Genomic DNA, 18,187 nt, shown 5'->3' with positions numbered 1-18,187 from the left:
TTCTCAAAAAGCACAGAGCACGGCTACACCACTGAACTGTACAGTATTTTTGCAGCTTCTCTGCACCAGGTTCCATCCCTTGACTTGCATAAAGGAAGATTTTGAAAGGTGGGCACTTATTATCAAAGTCACAAACCTGCTATTATCTACAGGGATTTAAAAATCACGTCATGAGCGGCGCTCGTTCTGTCAGGATTAGGTCGACTGTGGCTTTATCACAAGCATCATCGTCACAGATTCCGACCTCGCAATCTGCGTTTACGTATCGCATTAAGCAGCCAAATTACGACTATCAAAATTGCTCGGGCAGTGATGAACTGTCATAGATGTTCTCCCCGGACAAATTTGATTTGATCTAACCACCAAGTAATGGATCTTGTCCCCAATGTCAAACCAAGGGCTCTTGTGTAGTTAGCCGTTATAATGATGTACTGTACTGTGTCATCTGCAAAACACATGAATGGGTGTTAGCTGCGTTGACTGACCCCTTGGGATGATGGTGTGACTTAGCATTACTTATTGTGACAGCAACGTGTGTGTGTGTGTGTGTGTGTGTGTGTGTGTGTGTGTGTGTGTGTGTGTGTGTGTGTGTGTGTGTGTGTGTGTGTGTGTGTGTGTGTGTGTGTGTGTGTGTGTGTGTGTGTGTGTGTGTGTGTGTGTGTGTGTGTGTGTGTGTGTGTGTGTGTGTGTGTGTGTGTGTGAGCGTGCGTGCGTGCTCTCATCACCAAGGCTGTCTTAATACCTCACTTTTGAAGGTGTTTGTTTTGCTGTTTTCTCACTTATCTGAGTCTTTTTGGCAGCATGAGATGAATGGACTTTAATGTGTCTTGCTTGATAGCATCTCACATTCTTATTCTCACTGTGAATCGAGTCCGACAATATGGGGGACAAACTGTTATATAAAAAGAATGTGTAATTAGATGTTTTTTTATTTTAATTTAGAACAAAATATTTAATGAAGGGTGCTTGTCAGCTCTTGAAATAACGACATTGTAGGTGATTCAATCACCTGCGCATCACAATTTTGCCGTGGTCCATCAGGGCCTGCCCCTCACTCACCCTCCCACCTTGTGACCTAGGTTCTGTGTTGTGCTTAGCAGATTGGGTTTTAAATCTAGCGTACCTGCCACATCCCTTGATGCGTCGTATTTCATTATGTGATATAGTGATGGCAGGATACAGTTGAATTTTTCAATCAAGATAGATGGAGGGAGGCCGCAAAGTATAGAGACGCAATAAATATAGATGTTGTAAAAAGGAATACTAGATGGATGGAGGATTGTGAGGAGGAGGGGCAGAGATCAAGGCAATGAGATATAGTAGGAGGGCCAGGATGACAGAAGAATCTTAGTGTCTGTGTGCAGCTTCTGAGTAGACAAGATATGCCATGTTGATCCCTGCCAGCCAGTTGAAGATATTTTATTCTTGCAGAGCTTTCACTGCTGCCATTTCTAAGCTTCTGGCTGCATATGTTACCTCCAGAGGTGGGTAGTAACACGCTACATTTACTCCGTTACATCTACTTGAGTAACTTTTGGGATACATTGTACTTCTAAGAGTAGTTTTAATGCAACATACTTTTACTTTTACTTGAGTATATTTATAGAGAAGAAACGCTACTTTTACTCCGCTCCATTTATCTACATTCAGCTCGCTACTCGCTACTGATTTTTATCGAACTGTTAATGCACGCTTTGTTTGTTTTGGTTTGTCAGACAGACCTTCCAAGTAGGATTTATCGCATGCCTGCGTTTCACCAATCAAATACAGTCACTGGTGACGTTTGACTCTGTTTCACCAATCAAATGCAGTCACTGGTGAGGTTTGACTCTGTTTCACCAATCAAACAGAGCCAGGCGGTCACATGACCGCCCCTGAAACATAAAGTTTCAGCGGCAAAACAACAACAAGCTTAAGCTTACATAAACTCAACTTCAAATTTGAGGAAGCATATCGCGGTAAGTAACGTTAGTAGATATTTTGGCTGTCACCGTGGGCTGATGTTAGCTTCCCTGCTATGAATCACTGTCAAATGTACATCGTGTGGGGACATTTATTAACGCACTTCAGCCTCATAGACACGCACAGTCACACACACACACACACACACGCATGCATAGAAACACCATTCAGAAGTGCACAGCGTGTTCTTAGGTTTAGTTAGTTTAGTCTTTATTTGAAGGGACAATGCACAGAAACATTAAGTTCAAAGACAGATATGAATTTCCATCTGCAGTCCCTGGCTACCTAAATTAAAGGGATACAAAAATCATGCAATAAAATTATGACAATAAAATCATACACAAGTATTAAGAAAAAAGTCATAAAATGCCCTTTCATGGACACATACTTAATATACAATACAAGCACACCTCAATTACATCATCACACAAAGACAATACATGCTCTTGTTCACATCTGTCATCATTTGTAAAAACAACCTTGATTTTAACAGACAAACCTCACAATTGACAACAAAAATGCTCTAATGGATAAATATAATACACATTAAGTTGACATGTCAAACAAGGTGCCCACCTTAGTGACCGTGTGAGCAGCTTTGATTGCTCCAAAGCCACGTGCAGCCCACACCTATCAGTTTATGGTTTGCGTAAAGGCTAACTTGTTATTTGCCTTTGTAATCTCTGCCTACTGAGCCTATGGTGCTGTTAAGTTATTGTGGCTCAATTTGCCTTAATTTTTTTATGTTAATTTATTATTATTTAATATATATTATTGTTTTAGTTGCTTAAGAGATATTCCTGGCTCTGAATTTGCTCATTACTATTTTTATGTTTTTGTGCATTATTTGTTGCCGTCATCATTAAACGAACAGGTTACTCATCAGTTACTCAGTACTTATGTAGTTTTTTCACAACATACTTTTTACTTTTACTCAAGTAAATATTTGGGTGAGTACTCTTTACTTTTACTTGAGTACTCTAAAGTAACAGTACTCTTACTTGAGTACAATTTCTGGCTACTCTACCCACCTCTGGTTACCTCTGAGTCCTCTTACGTTTGTAGAAAGTACATACTGTATATGTTTTGCATAAAGACCAAATTACTTTGACACCACAGCAAAGCTTTTGTTGGAATTAATCCCTGAATGAGATGTGGGGCGGTGATGTCATGTGTCTGGAGTATAGTATAGTATAGCATAGCGTAGCATAGCATACCATATCATAGTAAAGTACAGTAATCCCTTGTTTATTGCTGTTAATTGGTTCCAAATTAATTTCCGCGGAGTAGGAATCCAAAATTATAAATGGAATATTTTCAACGTTATCAATCAATCAATCAATGTTTATTTATATAGCCCTAAATCACAAGTGTCTCGTTAGAGCATAAAATAAACTGTTTACAACCTTTTAAATTAGTTTTTCAACATTATGTGAGCCCTCGAGATATGAAAAACCACCCTTTAGTCACCTTTACACTATTCCCAGTACAGTAATGCTGCCTCAGGCTATGCCAACCAGTGGCCACGATACTGAAGAGCATGCTCTGATTGGTTTGGTCTCATACAGTGGCCAATACTACAGTAGTTCTGATACATTTAAGTTTATTTAGCCATTTTTATGCTTGAAATTGCTTAGTTCTAGGGAAAAATGTTGCAGAATAATCTTTAAAAAATAAAAAATCTGCATTGTGAGAAAGCGGCCATATTTTAAGCGCCATTCAACGAGGAATGAGTCATAGTGTAGTGTAGTGTAGTGTGGTATGATATAGTGTTATATAGTATAGTATATGTGAAGCCTCGTTTGCTTAGTGGTGCATTGAAAAACACATCAGACAAGATGCAACACAGAACAGCTTATGCACTGAGACCCATTTTTTCTTTAGTTTCATTTTGCATGTAAAGTGATTTCAGTCAGATCAACAAACCTGGTATCTTTCTCTGGGTGCTATAATCAGGGGTGATAATCATCTTTTCTGTCTCTTTGTCCCTCTTCTTTTTCCTCAATCAATACAACCAATCAAAAATCAAACAAACATGAATGTCAACACAAAAGCTGGAAATGCTTGTGTGGCCATGCCCCACAAAATAGGGCGCATCATCGAGGGCAGCCCGGCAGATCGTTGCGGGAAGCTAAAAGTCGGCGATCGGATATTGGCTGTAAACAACTGCTCCATCACCAACAAGTCCCACTCAGACATTGTCAACCTGATTAAGGAAGCCGGGAACACGGTCTCGCTCAGGATCATCCCCGGTGATGGTAAGGCTTTGGCTTGAAGCCTCGCATGACTTATTTATCGTAATGGTGGCTTGTAAAAGGACACTCTTGCTACTCTTAACTAGCTTGAGCACTTTTCATTCCAGTATGAACCCTAATATACCACCATGAGTCACTGAGTGTGAATAAGGTGAAGTTCCCCAGCATCTGTACAACTCCTTTCGGCTGTGTGCTTGCAGCTTATTTTGCCATTTGAAATAGTTTGCCAGTTTCCAAGGATTAAAAACAGGGAGAAAAAACATGTAAGCACTTTTAAGCAAGTGCTTCCTGCTCCTATTAATCTTTTCAGTTTAGCTTAAATGTGGAAATAGAAGTATGTAGCACATGAGTCAAATATCTCTCACTAAACAGGACTCTTCACTAAAGCTTCGCAGAAATATCCATCAGCCACGTTAAAAAAAAAAAGAAGAAGCAGTTTCTTGATTGTAGTTATTGTGTCATTTTTAATCATTTTTGTTTTCCCATAGAGTCTTCCAATGCTTCCCTGCTGACCAATGCTGAGAAGATAGCTACCATCACCACCACACACACTCCTCAACAGTCCAAAGAGTCCCGGTTAGTGCACATGTGAATATGCATGTACAGTAAACAGGGTTTTTTTTTGTTCAATGATTTAAACTTTGTCTTGTATGTTTTTTTTAAAGGAATAACTCAAAGTCGAAAGGAGTTCCTCCGCCGCAACCTACACAAACTCAAACACCACAGGTAATACATTTCTAATTGTAATTCATTTCCATCAATTATTCTATTACCTGCAATAAAAAAGATACAGGTTTATACAGTATATCTGATTAAGAATGATGTAATATAAAAAACATTTTTTTGATCGAATTTTAACAGCCAGTGATGGATTGAAAGTTCATGTAGGTCAATTTTAAAGTAGTGCTGACTCTAAACCAGTGTTTTTTACAAGCACTGTGCCGTGGCACACTTGCGTGCCGTGAGATACAGTCTGGTGTGCCGTGGGAGATTATGTAATTTCACCTATTTGGGTTAAAAATATTGTTTGCAAACCAGTAATTATAATCCGTAAATAATGTGCCTTTGTTAAGTGTCTGTGCTGTCTAGAGCTCGGCAGAGTAACCGTGTTGTACTCTTTCATATCAGTAGGTGGCAGCAGGTAGATAATAGCTTTGTAGATGTCGGGAACATGGTTTGTCGTGATCACGATATGCAGACGACAGTGTGCAGGTAAAAGGGTATCTAATGCTTAAACCAAAAATAAACAAAAGGTGAGTGCCCCTAAAAAAAGGTATTGAAACTTAGGAAAGGCTATGCAAACACAAAACTAAAACTGAACTGGCTCCAAATTAAACAAAGACAGAATGCTGGACAACAGCAAAGACTTACAGCATGTGGAGCAGAGACGTCGTCCACAAAGTACATCCGTACATGACATAGCAAATGGTAAAATGGTAAATGGGTTGTACTTGTATAGCGCTTTGACACTATTTCCACATTCACCCATTCACACACACAATAGTTAATTGCTATTCCAATAGCAATCAACAATGTCCCCACAAAAAAGGATAGCGTCCACACAACTTAAATAGTCTTGATTGTGAAACAAAGCTGGTGTGAGGAATAGCGCTCAAAGGAAGACATGAAACTGCAACAGGAAAATACCAACAAAACAGGAAAAGCCACCAAAATAGGAGTGCAAGACAAGAACTAAAACACTACACACAGGAAAACACCAAAAAACTCAAAATAAGTCACGGCGTGATGATACAGGTCGTGACAGTTGACCTACTTTGACACAAGAGCTATAGTGATGCATGGTTGGTTATGGTTTGCGAGAACGACTTTCCATTGTCAATATCGGCTACTGAGTTATATTTTTTAACGATTTCTGCTGGTGGTGCGCCTCTAGATTTTTTCAATGAAAAAAATTTGCCTTGGCTCAAAAATGGTTGAAAAGAACTGTTCTAAACCATATGCAAATAATGCTAATTATTCAGCTGGGTGACTTCTGATTTATCGCCTATAAAAACCTTCCCTCCAAAATTGAGATTGCTGTTCGATTTGCGATTCTTATATTTTATACATAAAAATGCATAAAACTGCAAAAAATAACGGGTGAAGGGAGACTTTTAGACTGCCAATCAACATAGTCTTGTCTCAAGGTGCCACACATTAGAACAATATGCAATAATTAACTTTAGAAAACATTTAGCTTTATGCAGACGGATTGAGAGCCTTTGTCTACACCACGCTCTTAAACTGAAGAATTAACCGATTATAACTATACAGTGATCATATTTTTTTTTCCTTCTTAATTTCTGTTATATTGCAAAACTTTCTCACTGGTGGGTCGCGAGGCTCTTGTCTGTGCTTCCTGTGTGTGTAAAGCTGGCTGTGTCGCCTCCGCCCTACCAGACAAAGATTGTGAATCATTGAAAAAAGTGCTCACTGTGTTTAGTTCATTCTACTATTAATTCAGGTGCTGAGAGCGATGCACAAAGTGAGACTTCTTTCTCCCTGTTTGAAGCGGGAAAGACACGCGAGGCTCAACATTTCTCATTCACTCAAATGCCATTGACGACAGACAAAAAAAAAATCTCAGCTTCTTGCGGTTATTTATTGCACTGATTAAAACCTTGATGTCAATTTGATGTCGATTAATCGTCCAGCCTAGGTCCTTTTGCAAAAGACAATTGTACAAATAGTTTTTAATATGAATGTTTATCAAGCAACTCTGAAAGACGATATGCTTTACAGTCAATCATGGTTAAAACATAGAAGATGGACTAAATTTTTGTGCTTCAATACCTTTTACTGCTTTGTTTTCTGTTTGTGACACAAATGATTTAACAGACAGTTTAAAGGTTTTCTCAACAAAATAAAGAAGCACTAGATTTACACCAAAATTAGGTCACTTCTTGAAATTTTAATAATGTGAATATGATGCAAGGTTTGAACCAAACAAGGCAGGGCAACGTTGGAACTGATAATTTTTTTTAAATCTCGTGGTGCTTGTTCACATGATCACACTTAGGTATTGATACTAACTCTGGATTATTGTCTCTGTTGCTGACAGGACAATGAGTTCTACTCAGTGGACCTAGAACGTGACAGCAAAGGTTTTGGTTTCAGCCTCAGAGGAGGGCGAGAGTACAATATGGACCTGTATGTGTTGAGGCTAGCCGAGGACGGAGCTGCTGTCAGGAATGGCAAGATGAGGGTATGGCATTTCCTACATGTAATTCTGTCATTTCCTTGACATTCACGTATGCTCCTCTCATAATAAAAATGTTGCTGTGTTCAAGGTGGGAGACGAGATCTTGGAGATTAACGGCGAGAGCACAAAGAACATGAAGCATTCACGTGCCATCGAGCTAATCAAGAATGGCGGTCGGCGAGCACATCTTGTCCTGAAACGTGGGGATGGATCTGTACCTGAATATGGTAAGTTGACATGTGTTAATTTGAGGCTCCTCTCCTTCTGGAAGTTAATCCTTCTTGTGTGAGGCATCAGCTTTACATTTTTGTTCAAAGCTCCACACCAGTATAACGATTAATGCTTCTTCAAATTGGTGGAAACTGATCCTCTTCAAACTTTCTGGGATTCATTTCCTGATATTAAAGGAACAATCCTGTTGATTTGGAACAACATTCTGCATAAGATGGCTGAAGAAACTACCATATTTTTCCGGACTATACTGCTAAATTTGAGAAAAATGCAGATACAGTACCGTATTTTTCGGACTAAGTCGCAGTTTTTTTCATAGTTTGGCTGGGGGGGCGACTTATACTCAGGAGCGACTTATGTGTGAAATTATTAACACATTACCGTAAAATATAAAATAATATTATTTAGCTCATTCACGTAAGAGACTAGACGTATAAGATTTTATCGGATTTAGCGATTAGGAGTGACAGATTGTTTGGTAAACGTATAGCATGTTCTATATGTTATAGTTATTTGAATGACTATTACCATAATATGTTACGTTAACATACCAGGCACGTTCTCAGTTGGTTATTTATGCGTCATATAACGTACACTTATTCAGCCTGTTGTTCACTATTCTTTATTTATTTTAAATTGCCTTTCAATCAATTTTATCAAATACATTTCCCCAAAAAATGTGACTTATACTCCAGGGCGACGTATATATGTTTTTTTCCTTCTTTATTATGCATTTTCGGCCGGTGCAACTTATACTCCGGAGCGACTTATACTCCGAAAAATACGGTATATACGTTGTGAAATTAGTTATTTACACATAAAGATTTTGCAAATGTTTACATACGTTAATTGTTTCCAAACGATGTCTGGAACACGGCAGTAAAACGGCTGATCAAAGAAAACAGAAGTCATTGTCATAGACCCACTAGCTGCGGAAGCTAGCTCTCCCATCAGCTAAACAGACTCATTAACTGTGAAGTTTTGGTGAATTCACTGAGGAATTCGTAAAACTAAAACAATACAAAAAGAATGCCATACAAACTTAACAATACTAACACAGACACTTGTAAACGTGTTAGCATATTAGCTAATGCTAATGACACTAGCTTGATTACACTTACAAATATGCATAAAACACTTCTACACACATTACAAACATTAGTAAGTATGGGTTGTTTTCATTATATAGTAAAACTTACAAACCTTGCTTGGAGTGATTAGTGAATCCATACGAGTAGCAACGCTATGGACGACTAGAAGACAAATTAGCACTTGTACTTCCGGTTTCGAGCTCGTCGAAAAGATGGCGCCATAGCACAAACAATACCACACCTTTTCCGTGTCTTTGCTTGTGTTTTATGATAACTATTTGCATTAAGGCCATCAGCGAAGACAAATTCATAAATTAGCCACACCGTCTTATAAAAAAGTAGCGTCTTATAGTCCGGAATTTATGGTATATTTAATCAAATATATGAGGAAACATTTTTCAGAGCAGAGGGCAAGAATCCTTTTTTCTGTTAGGCCTGATTTCGGTTAATTTAGTTTTTGCTACTTTGAAAAAATCATACACGCAATAGCTGAAGTAACCTAAGTTAAGGGTCACATCATTACATGTTGGATGGCATGTCTTGTCTAGTCCAGTCAACATAAGTAACAAATAATTGCATGTGTTTTAGGGTTTGTTTGTTCTTTTCAGTGTCAAAAGTCCAATCAATTTAGGGCTTAATTACAATTTGCAACCGATCTTTTTTAAATGTATTTTAGTTAGACAGCGTTGGTAACTCTAGCATGTTTAATAATCAAATCCGCAAAGATAACAGGGTCAAAGGTTAAAACATATTTTTAATTGATGTTATGTAATGCTCAAAAATGGTTTTACAGGTTCAATAACATCTTTGTGTGTTATTTTTGTATTACTACACTAACTACACATAAATGGTGATGGAATACACAGTTTGGATCCACAGATGCTCAAATTAATATTCAGGTGCACCCTGTCAAGAATTGTTCATTAATGACAAATGTTGACTTCTGAAGAGTATTGAGTGATTTATACCCTTTAGCGTCTGTAGCACTTTACTGTTTTATAGCTGTAGTATTCCCCTACAAAAGCTGTGGCGTTTGATAGATTGTTCCTGATGTTGTTTCATTCTTATTTCCCAGCATTATTTTCCAATTGTTCAGGGATATACATTTTTGGATGGATTACCCGTTATTTTGACGCTGCTTCCCAGGCACGTGCACAGGCTTTTACACCTTTTCACAAAAATTATTATGATAAAAACCAAAGCAGGATATTTTTAACTTATATTGTCATTTTAGTTAACACAACCAATGCAAAGTCAAATTATCAAATTAAATAAATAACATAATAAATGTGTGTACTTAGTTATTAGAAATACTACAAATGCCCACATTAGTAATCAATCAGTGACGTCACCAATTCCCCACTGATAAAAAATACTCTAAAACCTTGCGGGCAGAGGCATCCAAAACTGCATACTAGCTCATGCCCATACGCATGAACCTTATGTTCTGATGAATTGGCATTGCTTAACACAAGCATCCAACGTTGTAACAACATTGTTAGTCGGAAAAACTAAATTCATCATACTTTTAATTTAAATAAAACTAGTGAACTGGACAAACTTGGAGAACAGTAAAGCTGTCTTTACTTTACAGCCATTCATTAAATATGACACATGTCAGTAAACACCTGGACAATGCTTTGTGTTTGTTTTTTTTGGGGGGGGGTTTATAGAAAATGTTGGACCAGTATCGACGTAATGTTTTCAGCGGCGCTAATGTTGTCGTTAACTCAACATTAAACAAATGAGTCACGGGCCACAGATGGCCCCTGTGCCGCACTTTGGGCACCCAAACTGTAGATACCAACTGTTTATGGCCACTATAGTCGTAGTACTGTAGTATACGTGTTCATCCTATGAGTCAGCTTACGTCAGTGCCGGAAGTAGTGTTTTTCTAGTGTTATAAAAATGGTATAAACGGGGAAGTCATTAGCTGCCACCTTGTTTTATCATTTATTACTGCCTTTGCACATGTGAACGTTTACATTTGTATACACAATACATCAACACAAAATCTGTACATTGGAACAAAGTTCACAGACTCTAGTATCTGGCTTGTTAGCGTCCGGCTGCAGGGGAGCGAGGATGGTAGTGAACTCATGGTAGTGGGAAGAGTTAGATGTTGGATGCTCGAAAATGTTTGATGCGTTGCAACAGTCAGCCTTAATGCATTGTTGCAGCCCGATGATTTTTGTGCACGTCATGCCAGAGTTCTTGGAACGCAGATTTCTGGCCGAGACATATGGTACAATACAATCAGCAAGATAAGATGGAGCTAGACCGTTAAGTATTTTATACGCAAGTAGTAAAACTTTAAAGTCGCATCTTAAGTGCCAGGAAGCTAGTGCAGGTGAGGCCAATATAGGCGTAATGTGATCACACCTTGTTGTCCTTGTCAAAGGTCTAGCAGATGCATTTTGTACAAGCTGTAATCTTTTAATGTTAGACATAGGAAGACCCGAAAATAATACGTTACAGTAATCGAGACAAGACGTAACGAACGCATAAAAAATGATCACAGTGTCAGTGGTAGACTAAATGGGACGGATTTTAGCGATATTACGGAAATGAAAGAAGGCTGATATTAAAATCCCTATTATAATCATATTATCTGCGTGCGTCACTATCTCAGCAACAAACTCTGAAAATCCGCTGATAAAGTCCCAATAGGGCCCAGATGGGTGATTGGTAACAGCCAGATGGAGAGGTAGCGGTGTGACGGACCTTATTGTAAGTACCTCAAATTATTTATATTTATTACTTAGGTTAGAGCTAAGGTTAAGGTTTTCATTAGATATTAGTGCGACCCCTCCACCCCTTTAAGGGGACGGGCAATATGTGCACTCGTATAGTTAGGAGGAGACGCCTGATGAAGTGGAAAAAATGTATCTGGTTTTAGCCAAGTTTCACTGAGAACAATGACGTTAAGATTGTTGTCTCTAATGACCTCATTATCGAATAACTTTTTTTGGAGGTAATGATCTGATGTTTAAAAAACCCATATTATAGCTGTTTTTGTTTTGTTAATGGTATCAGTAGTACTGATATTAATAACGTTACGTCTATTTCGCGTGATGCGCCTTAAATAATTTGGATCACATCTAGGAATTGATATGGTGGCGATTTTGAGATTATTTGGTAGGTGCTGCGATAAAAATCAACGCGTCATATTTGCCACCTCAGTAGAATGCATGGCGACCTCTTATGTATTTTTCTACGGGAAATGCTATGTGTGCAGGAATTTTCCAGCCTGGCGTTGGTTAGTTTTAAGCTTAGCTGACTCCTCACCCAGGCCGACAGGCACTGTATTTGCCTGTGCCCCAGCCAGTTCTAGTGTAGTTCGTCAAGTGGGACTCAAACTGTAATCTATTTTTCTCGAAAGAATGATGGCGCCTTCCCGGTTAGGGTGAAGGCCGTCCCTCCTTAGCAAGCCCGGTTTGCCCCAGAAAGAGGGCCAATTATCAATAAACCTTAGTCCCTGTTCTCTACAAAAACTAGACAGCCACTTGCTAAGCGAGACTATCAATCAATCAATCAATTAATCAATCAAAGTTTACTTATATACTGTATCCCTTAATCACAAATGTCTCAAAGGGCTGCACAAGCCACAAAGACATCCTCGGCTCAGATCCCATATCAGGGCAAGAAAAAACTCAACCCAGTGGGGTCAACGAAAAACCTTGGAAGGGACCGCAGATGTGGGGATCCCCCCTGTGTGACTGGTGCAATGGATGCTGAGTGGATACAGTTAATAATGTAAGTGTCCAGTCCATAGTGGGGCCAGCAGGGGATCCTCTCGCATGTAGACACGTCGGGGCGCAGAGACGTCACCGACTGATGCATGAGGAGTGGTGACCCCAAGTCCCAACTTCATGTGCAAGTCCAGTCCATTGGGAGACGAGCAGGCGATCATCTTGAATGGAGAGAGGTCAACAGCAATCAGGAGACTAATCTGCTATACCTCTCATCATTGCCTCTTGCAGGCAGGGGGCCAGAGACAAGTACTCGATGCTAAGACATCTTTCTAGCGAGATCACAAGTCAGAGCTATGTTCCTCTTTGTAATCTCTGACTGTCTCAGTCTAGTGTCATTGGAGCCAACGTATACAACTATGTTCGCGTAGCTATTGGTGTGATTAGCCTATTGTACGTGTTTACTAGGTCTGTTCCGAGTCAGCTCCCCAACATTAGCTTCAATGTCGGGTGCACGGGCCCCTGGAATACTCTTAGTTATGGCTGGTTTACTAAGCTGTATGTTCCAGGTGATGGAGTCCCCCTATGACTAAGGTGTGATGTCCGGTAGACTGGGGTGTAGGACTAGCTAAAGGGCTAAATCTATTACGCATCTCAACCGATTCACTGTGACTTGTGGGTCTCTTAGGGTTGCTACAGATTGGGCTAGCCAGCTCGCTACAGCTAAAGCTATCAAACATGTCTTAAAGTTACGAAATTACTCTGCTCTAAATGTGTCTAAATGTGTAGCCATCGTGCAGGGCACTGTTTGTAAATATTGCAGTGGAAGTTAATGGAACTATAATAAAAAAGGCGAAAATCAGGGATAAATCTGTGTCAAAAGATGCCAAAACGGCACAAACACTTGCACGACTGTACAACGATCTAGTTTTTTCTATTTTTTTGACAGTATGGATGTGAACTCGGTCTGGAATTGTTTTGTTGAAACCTGAAGAGACTTTGATTCAAGAGGAATTGATTATTCCTGAATGAAGGAAAAATATATTGGGACAACATGACTCTTTCTTCATGCAGGGCAGAAGGGCAGGTGCTGCAGCACCAACAGCTGTCTATCAATACACATGCCTTGCTTCCATTGTACTATTTTGATGATACAGTCTACTGCTCTTAGGAGAAATTATAAAATTGCCTCTTGTCTGTTTTGTTTTTGCTGCTCTGCTCTTCCTCCCTCTCTGATCTTTCTCTTGTTACTGGGCTCTTCCTCCTCTCTCCAGCGATGATGGCTCCTCATCTCGCTGTTGGTACAATGAGGAATGACAAGATGGGAGAGCCCTGTTTCTACCTAATGGGCCAAAATCAGACCACGGTTTGTAGCCAGAAGTCTGTCCCGATCCACCCTGTCATCTTTCTCCTTTGAGTTCTTCCAGCTCATCCCAGCCTGCATCCCACTATGTGTGTATGTGTGCCGATGTGATGACAAAGTAAACTATCTACATGTCATGTCATGTCATGCCTGAAGTCAAACTTTCCACATCAGTAAGTACTTGTGAAAAGGACCAGGACTAACTTAATGCTGCCACCCATCACATGCGGCTGCCGTAGCAACCTGGCTAATCAATTAAACCTGCCTTTTTTTTTTTTTCGTATATTGGTACAGGTGGTACACATCACCATATTGTTTTAAAGTATTTCTCAGGTGCCTGCAGTGTCATTGATAACCCCGCCCCACACTTGCCAATGTTGTTGCTGACATTACCTTGTGTTTCGCCTGCAGCCCTGTAGCCAACATGTATCGAAGCCTTGTGTTACTTCAATGCAACTTCCATGTATATTTGTGAAACACAATGTTGTGCATCATAGTTGGGGACACATGCTACATCCAACTGAGCACATGTATGCATGATTTGCTTCAAATCCCCGCCCAGTGGTTCTGTCATGTCACTGCAGCTTAAGTGTACATAAGAAGTTTATCACATCGCTTCTTTTTTGTCCTCTTTTTCAGACGGCAGCAATGACGGGTACACTCCCACACCCGGGGCACAAAACACTTCGGAAATGAGAACGCTGCCACCCTACAGCAGATATCACACCTCATTGGAGTCCAGTTATCCACCAGACCTTCACACACCATCATGCCACGAGGAGGCTGGACGTGGCCGAGAAAGGGACAGGAACAGGGTTGGGTCAGATCAGATGGACTACCAAGGCCGAATGTTCAACCCCCACCATCACCACACTTGGAACAACAATCACAGTCAAAGTAACCCCAGGCAGCCGTCTCCTAACAACAGCAACGGTAGCAGCGGCAACAAGAAGAGCAGAGGCCGCAAGGTCAAAAAGTCAGAGTCAGAAAGCGGAATCTCGAAACTTCTAAAGACTCTGAGAAAGGACAGTTCAGGGAAGAGGGCTGCAGCTGCACAAAAACTCAGGGGCCAAGGACTCTCAAACAGCAGCTCTACTTTGGACGGGAGGTTTCGCACACAGCGTCGCGGCTCCCTTGATCGCTCGCCAACCCCAAAGCGCACCTCTTCCCCTGATCGCAGGCGGGCCAAGTCGATGGATCGCAGGGCAGAGCGAGCGCAACGGGATCGTACACCTGAGAGGGAGTATGACGATGGAGGGTTCCTCACTGTCACCCCTGAGCGCAAATTCCACGAGCGCAGGCAGCTCCTCAAAGACTCGCCGATGAGCGGGCGAGTCAGGGAGGCCTTCACCCCTGAGCGTTCCAACAACAATGGAGATTCATCGTCGCTTTCCAGAGGCCGCACGCACGACAGAACCACTAAGAACGGCAACCTGTTGAGAGACTCTTCCTCAGAGCGGTATCGGACGAATGGAACACTGGATAAACCGTACAGAGCGGAGCGGGACTCTTCCCCTGACAGCAACTACAGCCGGGAGGAGCAGAACTATGCAGCAGCACCCAGAATAAAGGACTATTATAGCATGATGAAGAACAATGCTGCACACAACAATGCTGCATACAACAACACGGGCCAGAACAATAACACAGTTGGCCGAAGCTCAAACCAGCTCCCTGAGCCCAAGAGAAGCCTGTACAAGGAAAGCCCCAAAGACCTCAGCATCTAGAGCGGAGTGGACGCTCCCCTTTATGTGTACCATACACTGGAACTGGACCACCAGAGTCAGCCGGTTTATTGATAGACTTCACTTGTTGTGATCCCATGCAGAGATTCCTTCAACAGCAGGAGTACAATCCCATCAGCTCACATCGGTTGTTTTGTCATCGTTACGTTGCTCATAACAGGTTGTTGTACTATAGTAGAAGTATTGTATGTGCCTGCATATGAAATCGGTAATATTGCTTTTTGTCTGCATTGCTGAATCTAAATGTTTTGTTCCCTTCTGAGATATGAAACAGGCTTCCAGTTGTGCTTTTTTAAATGTATTTTATTTTAAGGAACAAATGATAGCACAATTCACCGATGGCTTACAAGAACTGTGAAAATCACATTGGTTAATTTTCAAAGTTAAAAAATCTTGAGTGCAGATTTTTAAGAATAATTTATTTATGGCTGTCTTTATTTAATTTGGTACCTATCTTGAGTGAGCTTGGTTAAATCCTAGATAAATGTTGGGAAAGCATGCTTATCTAACCTTGTGTTACTTCTTTAAAATGTGTTATCCTTCTAAAAACACCCCATTTTTCCCAAAATTGAGAAGTTCCTCTAGGAGATGTGAAAGGAAATGATAATGGTGATATACCTTTAGCTTGGATGGACCCAAGCTAAAACTATCAGTCAGAAGGAAAAATAATAGATTCAAGATCCAGTGCAAGATGCATGCATAAATTAATGTTGAGTTATGTGACTTTACATTGAATTGATAACAACTAATAGGCACCGTGCACTGTTATCTTTTTGAACTTGTTGCTTCTGCCACTACTTTCTTGATGGCGCAATCGACTCTCACAAAAAATACAACATCTTCAGTGTATTGTCGATTTTAACGAATGCTTGGCCATCGCGAGCAGCAGTGCAGGTAACCCCCAGAAAACACTTTTAGTTGCTATTACTTCTTAGCAATCATAGCATAATTCCTAAATAAAAGTAGATAATGGAACATTAGAAAACATTAGTACATTTCTAGAAATTACAGTGCATCCAAGTATAGTCTCGAAGACGACCAATCTGCCATGCTGAGCCAAGCTGTCTCCCCACTTGAGTCTGGCTGTTGCTTTATAACGTGTTTTGTTCGTGTTCTGTTTGTTTCACTTTCATTTAAACAAGTAACAAAGTGTCCGGATAATCAGAACAAATATATTACTTGACCACAGTTGTCCACCGCGGTACTGATTTGAAGTGAAAAAAAAACTCATTTTTGATGCTCACCTGTTGGTCATCACCTGTAAAGATGTTTCCTATGTGATTATTAGGAAAAACACAAAAATGTTGCCTTTTTAATGTACAAAAGAGAAATTTACGACAAACCTCAGCAATGAGGAATGTGATATTGTGTTTGTATCTTTGAAATGGACCTGATGATTTATGGGAACTGTGTTGACTTACTCTGGATCAGGTATGTAAAGATTTTTTTCGAATGAAAGACTGTACCTGGTCAATCAGAATCTGTTTGTCCGTTTGAATTTCTCGATGGTTAGCCTGCCTTTGTATTATAAAGCACTTGTATGCAGTCTGTGTTCTTCAAGCATTATTTCTTGCAATGTGCTCTGGACATAATGCTGTGTATGTGTTGATAAGAGCAGTACTTGTATATGGGCCATTTTTTTATATAAAACTATGCATATATAAATATTACATTGTCCATAGCTTTATTTGACCCATGAAGCTATACATAACATTAGTCTAAGTACAAGTAGATGTGGACTTATCCAGCTTCTTTCCATGAGATGGATTACAATGTATATGTAGCTATCAAAGGAAGTCTGTGAATGCTATTTTTATTATCAAAATAAAGTTTTCCATACAAAATCAGAAGGATGCTCATATTCTTACACGGCTGTTTTTACTAATATCTCCTGGGAAGCATCAGTTTGATCACTGTTGTCATATTACTGGATGTTAGAACACTTGCGATCAAATTGTTTATTCATTTATAAGAGAGAAACTGCTATAGAAACTGTACTTATTTGTACAACTCTACCTCATTTCATAAACACTCACAAAAAAAAACACAGAAAACAAACACAAATCACGCCTGTGTTACGTTTGTAATTCTTGCCACACAACTCACACATTTTACCCATTAATAAAGGAAAATACTGTAGTCTAAAACCTGTTAACCTTTCTGTTGTATTGGTTTCCTTTAGACTTTTTAATAGTCACATAAAAGTATGTGGTTTATGCAAATTAAAAAACGCTCTGTGCCCACAGATGATATCTGTATTCCAGGACAGATCCGTTTCTATGCTGGTTGCTATGGCAACGTATGAAGGTCATAATGCGCACAAGTGTGCAGTGCTCAAATCTCTCCAGCATGGCGCTCCACTCAACTAATAGCTTGAGTCGATGGCGCAGCCGATATGGGCATCTACATCTGCTATATGATTTGCCCGAGAAGCTGGGCAGGACATTATAAAAAAAAAATAAAAAATAAAAAAAATAGCTTGAGTCAAAATCATAACATGACCTGCTAGCTTTTATTGATGAAGAGACAACTCACTTTAACTTAGTTCTCTTGGGAAGACGCAAAATACCAAATAAATCAAAGACAAGCAACAATAATTAAATTGTAGATATTATGTTATTTTATACTCATAAACTCAATACTACT

The 18,187-nt window shown here is 39.9% G+C and overlaps 1 protein-coding gene across 16 annotated transcripts in view; it reads left to right on the top strand.

Moving 5' to 3' along the window:
* The window catches only part of LOC133653860 (membrane-associated guanylate kinase, WW and PDZ domain-containing protein 1-like), a 220,789-nt gene extending 203,384 nt beyond the window's left edge, over window positions 1-17,405 (top strand). For 12 of the 16 annotated variants that reach the window (XM_062053624.1, XM_062053626.1, XM_062053625.1 and 9 more), the window contains 6 exons: window positions 4,017-4,220; window positions 4,706-4,793; window positions 4,883-4,943; window positions 7,279-7,422; window positions 7,508-7,646; window positions 14,436-17,405. In XM_062053624.1, the coding sequence (XP_061909608.1) occupies window positions 4,017-4,220; window positions 4,706-4,793; window positions 4,883-4,943; window positions 7,279-7,422; window positions 7,508-7,646; window positions 14,436-15,523 (1,724 nt within the window). In that variant the 3' untranslated portion in view covers window positions 15,524-17,405. Of the gene's footprint in view, window positions 1-4,016; window positions 4,221-4,705; window positions 4,794-4,882; window positions 4,944-7,278; window positions 7,423-7,507; window positions 7,647-13,707; window positions 13,800-14,435 lie in introns of all 16 variants that reach the window. The other 4 variants (XM_062053635.1, XM_062053634.1, XM_062053636.1 and 1 more) reach the window with 2 other exon arrangements.
* Window positions 17,406-18,187: the final 782 nt, after the last annotated feature.

Source organism: Entelurus aequoreus, linkage group LG07 (assembly GCF_033978785.1).
Source record: "Entelurus aequoreus isolate RoL-2023_Sb linkage group LG07, RoL_Eaeq_v1.1, whole genome shotgun sequence".
Taxonomy (NCBI): domain Eukaryota; kingdom Metazoa; phylum Chordata; class Actinopteri; order Syngnathiformes; family Syngnathidae; genus Entelurus; species Entelurus aequoreus.
Note: the sequence above shows the minus strand (reverse complement) of the source record. Positions and strands in the feature narration are given on the sequence as shown.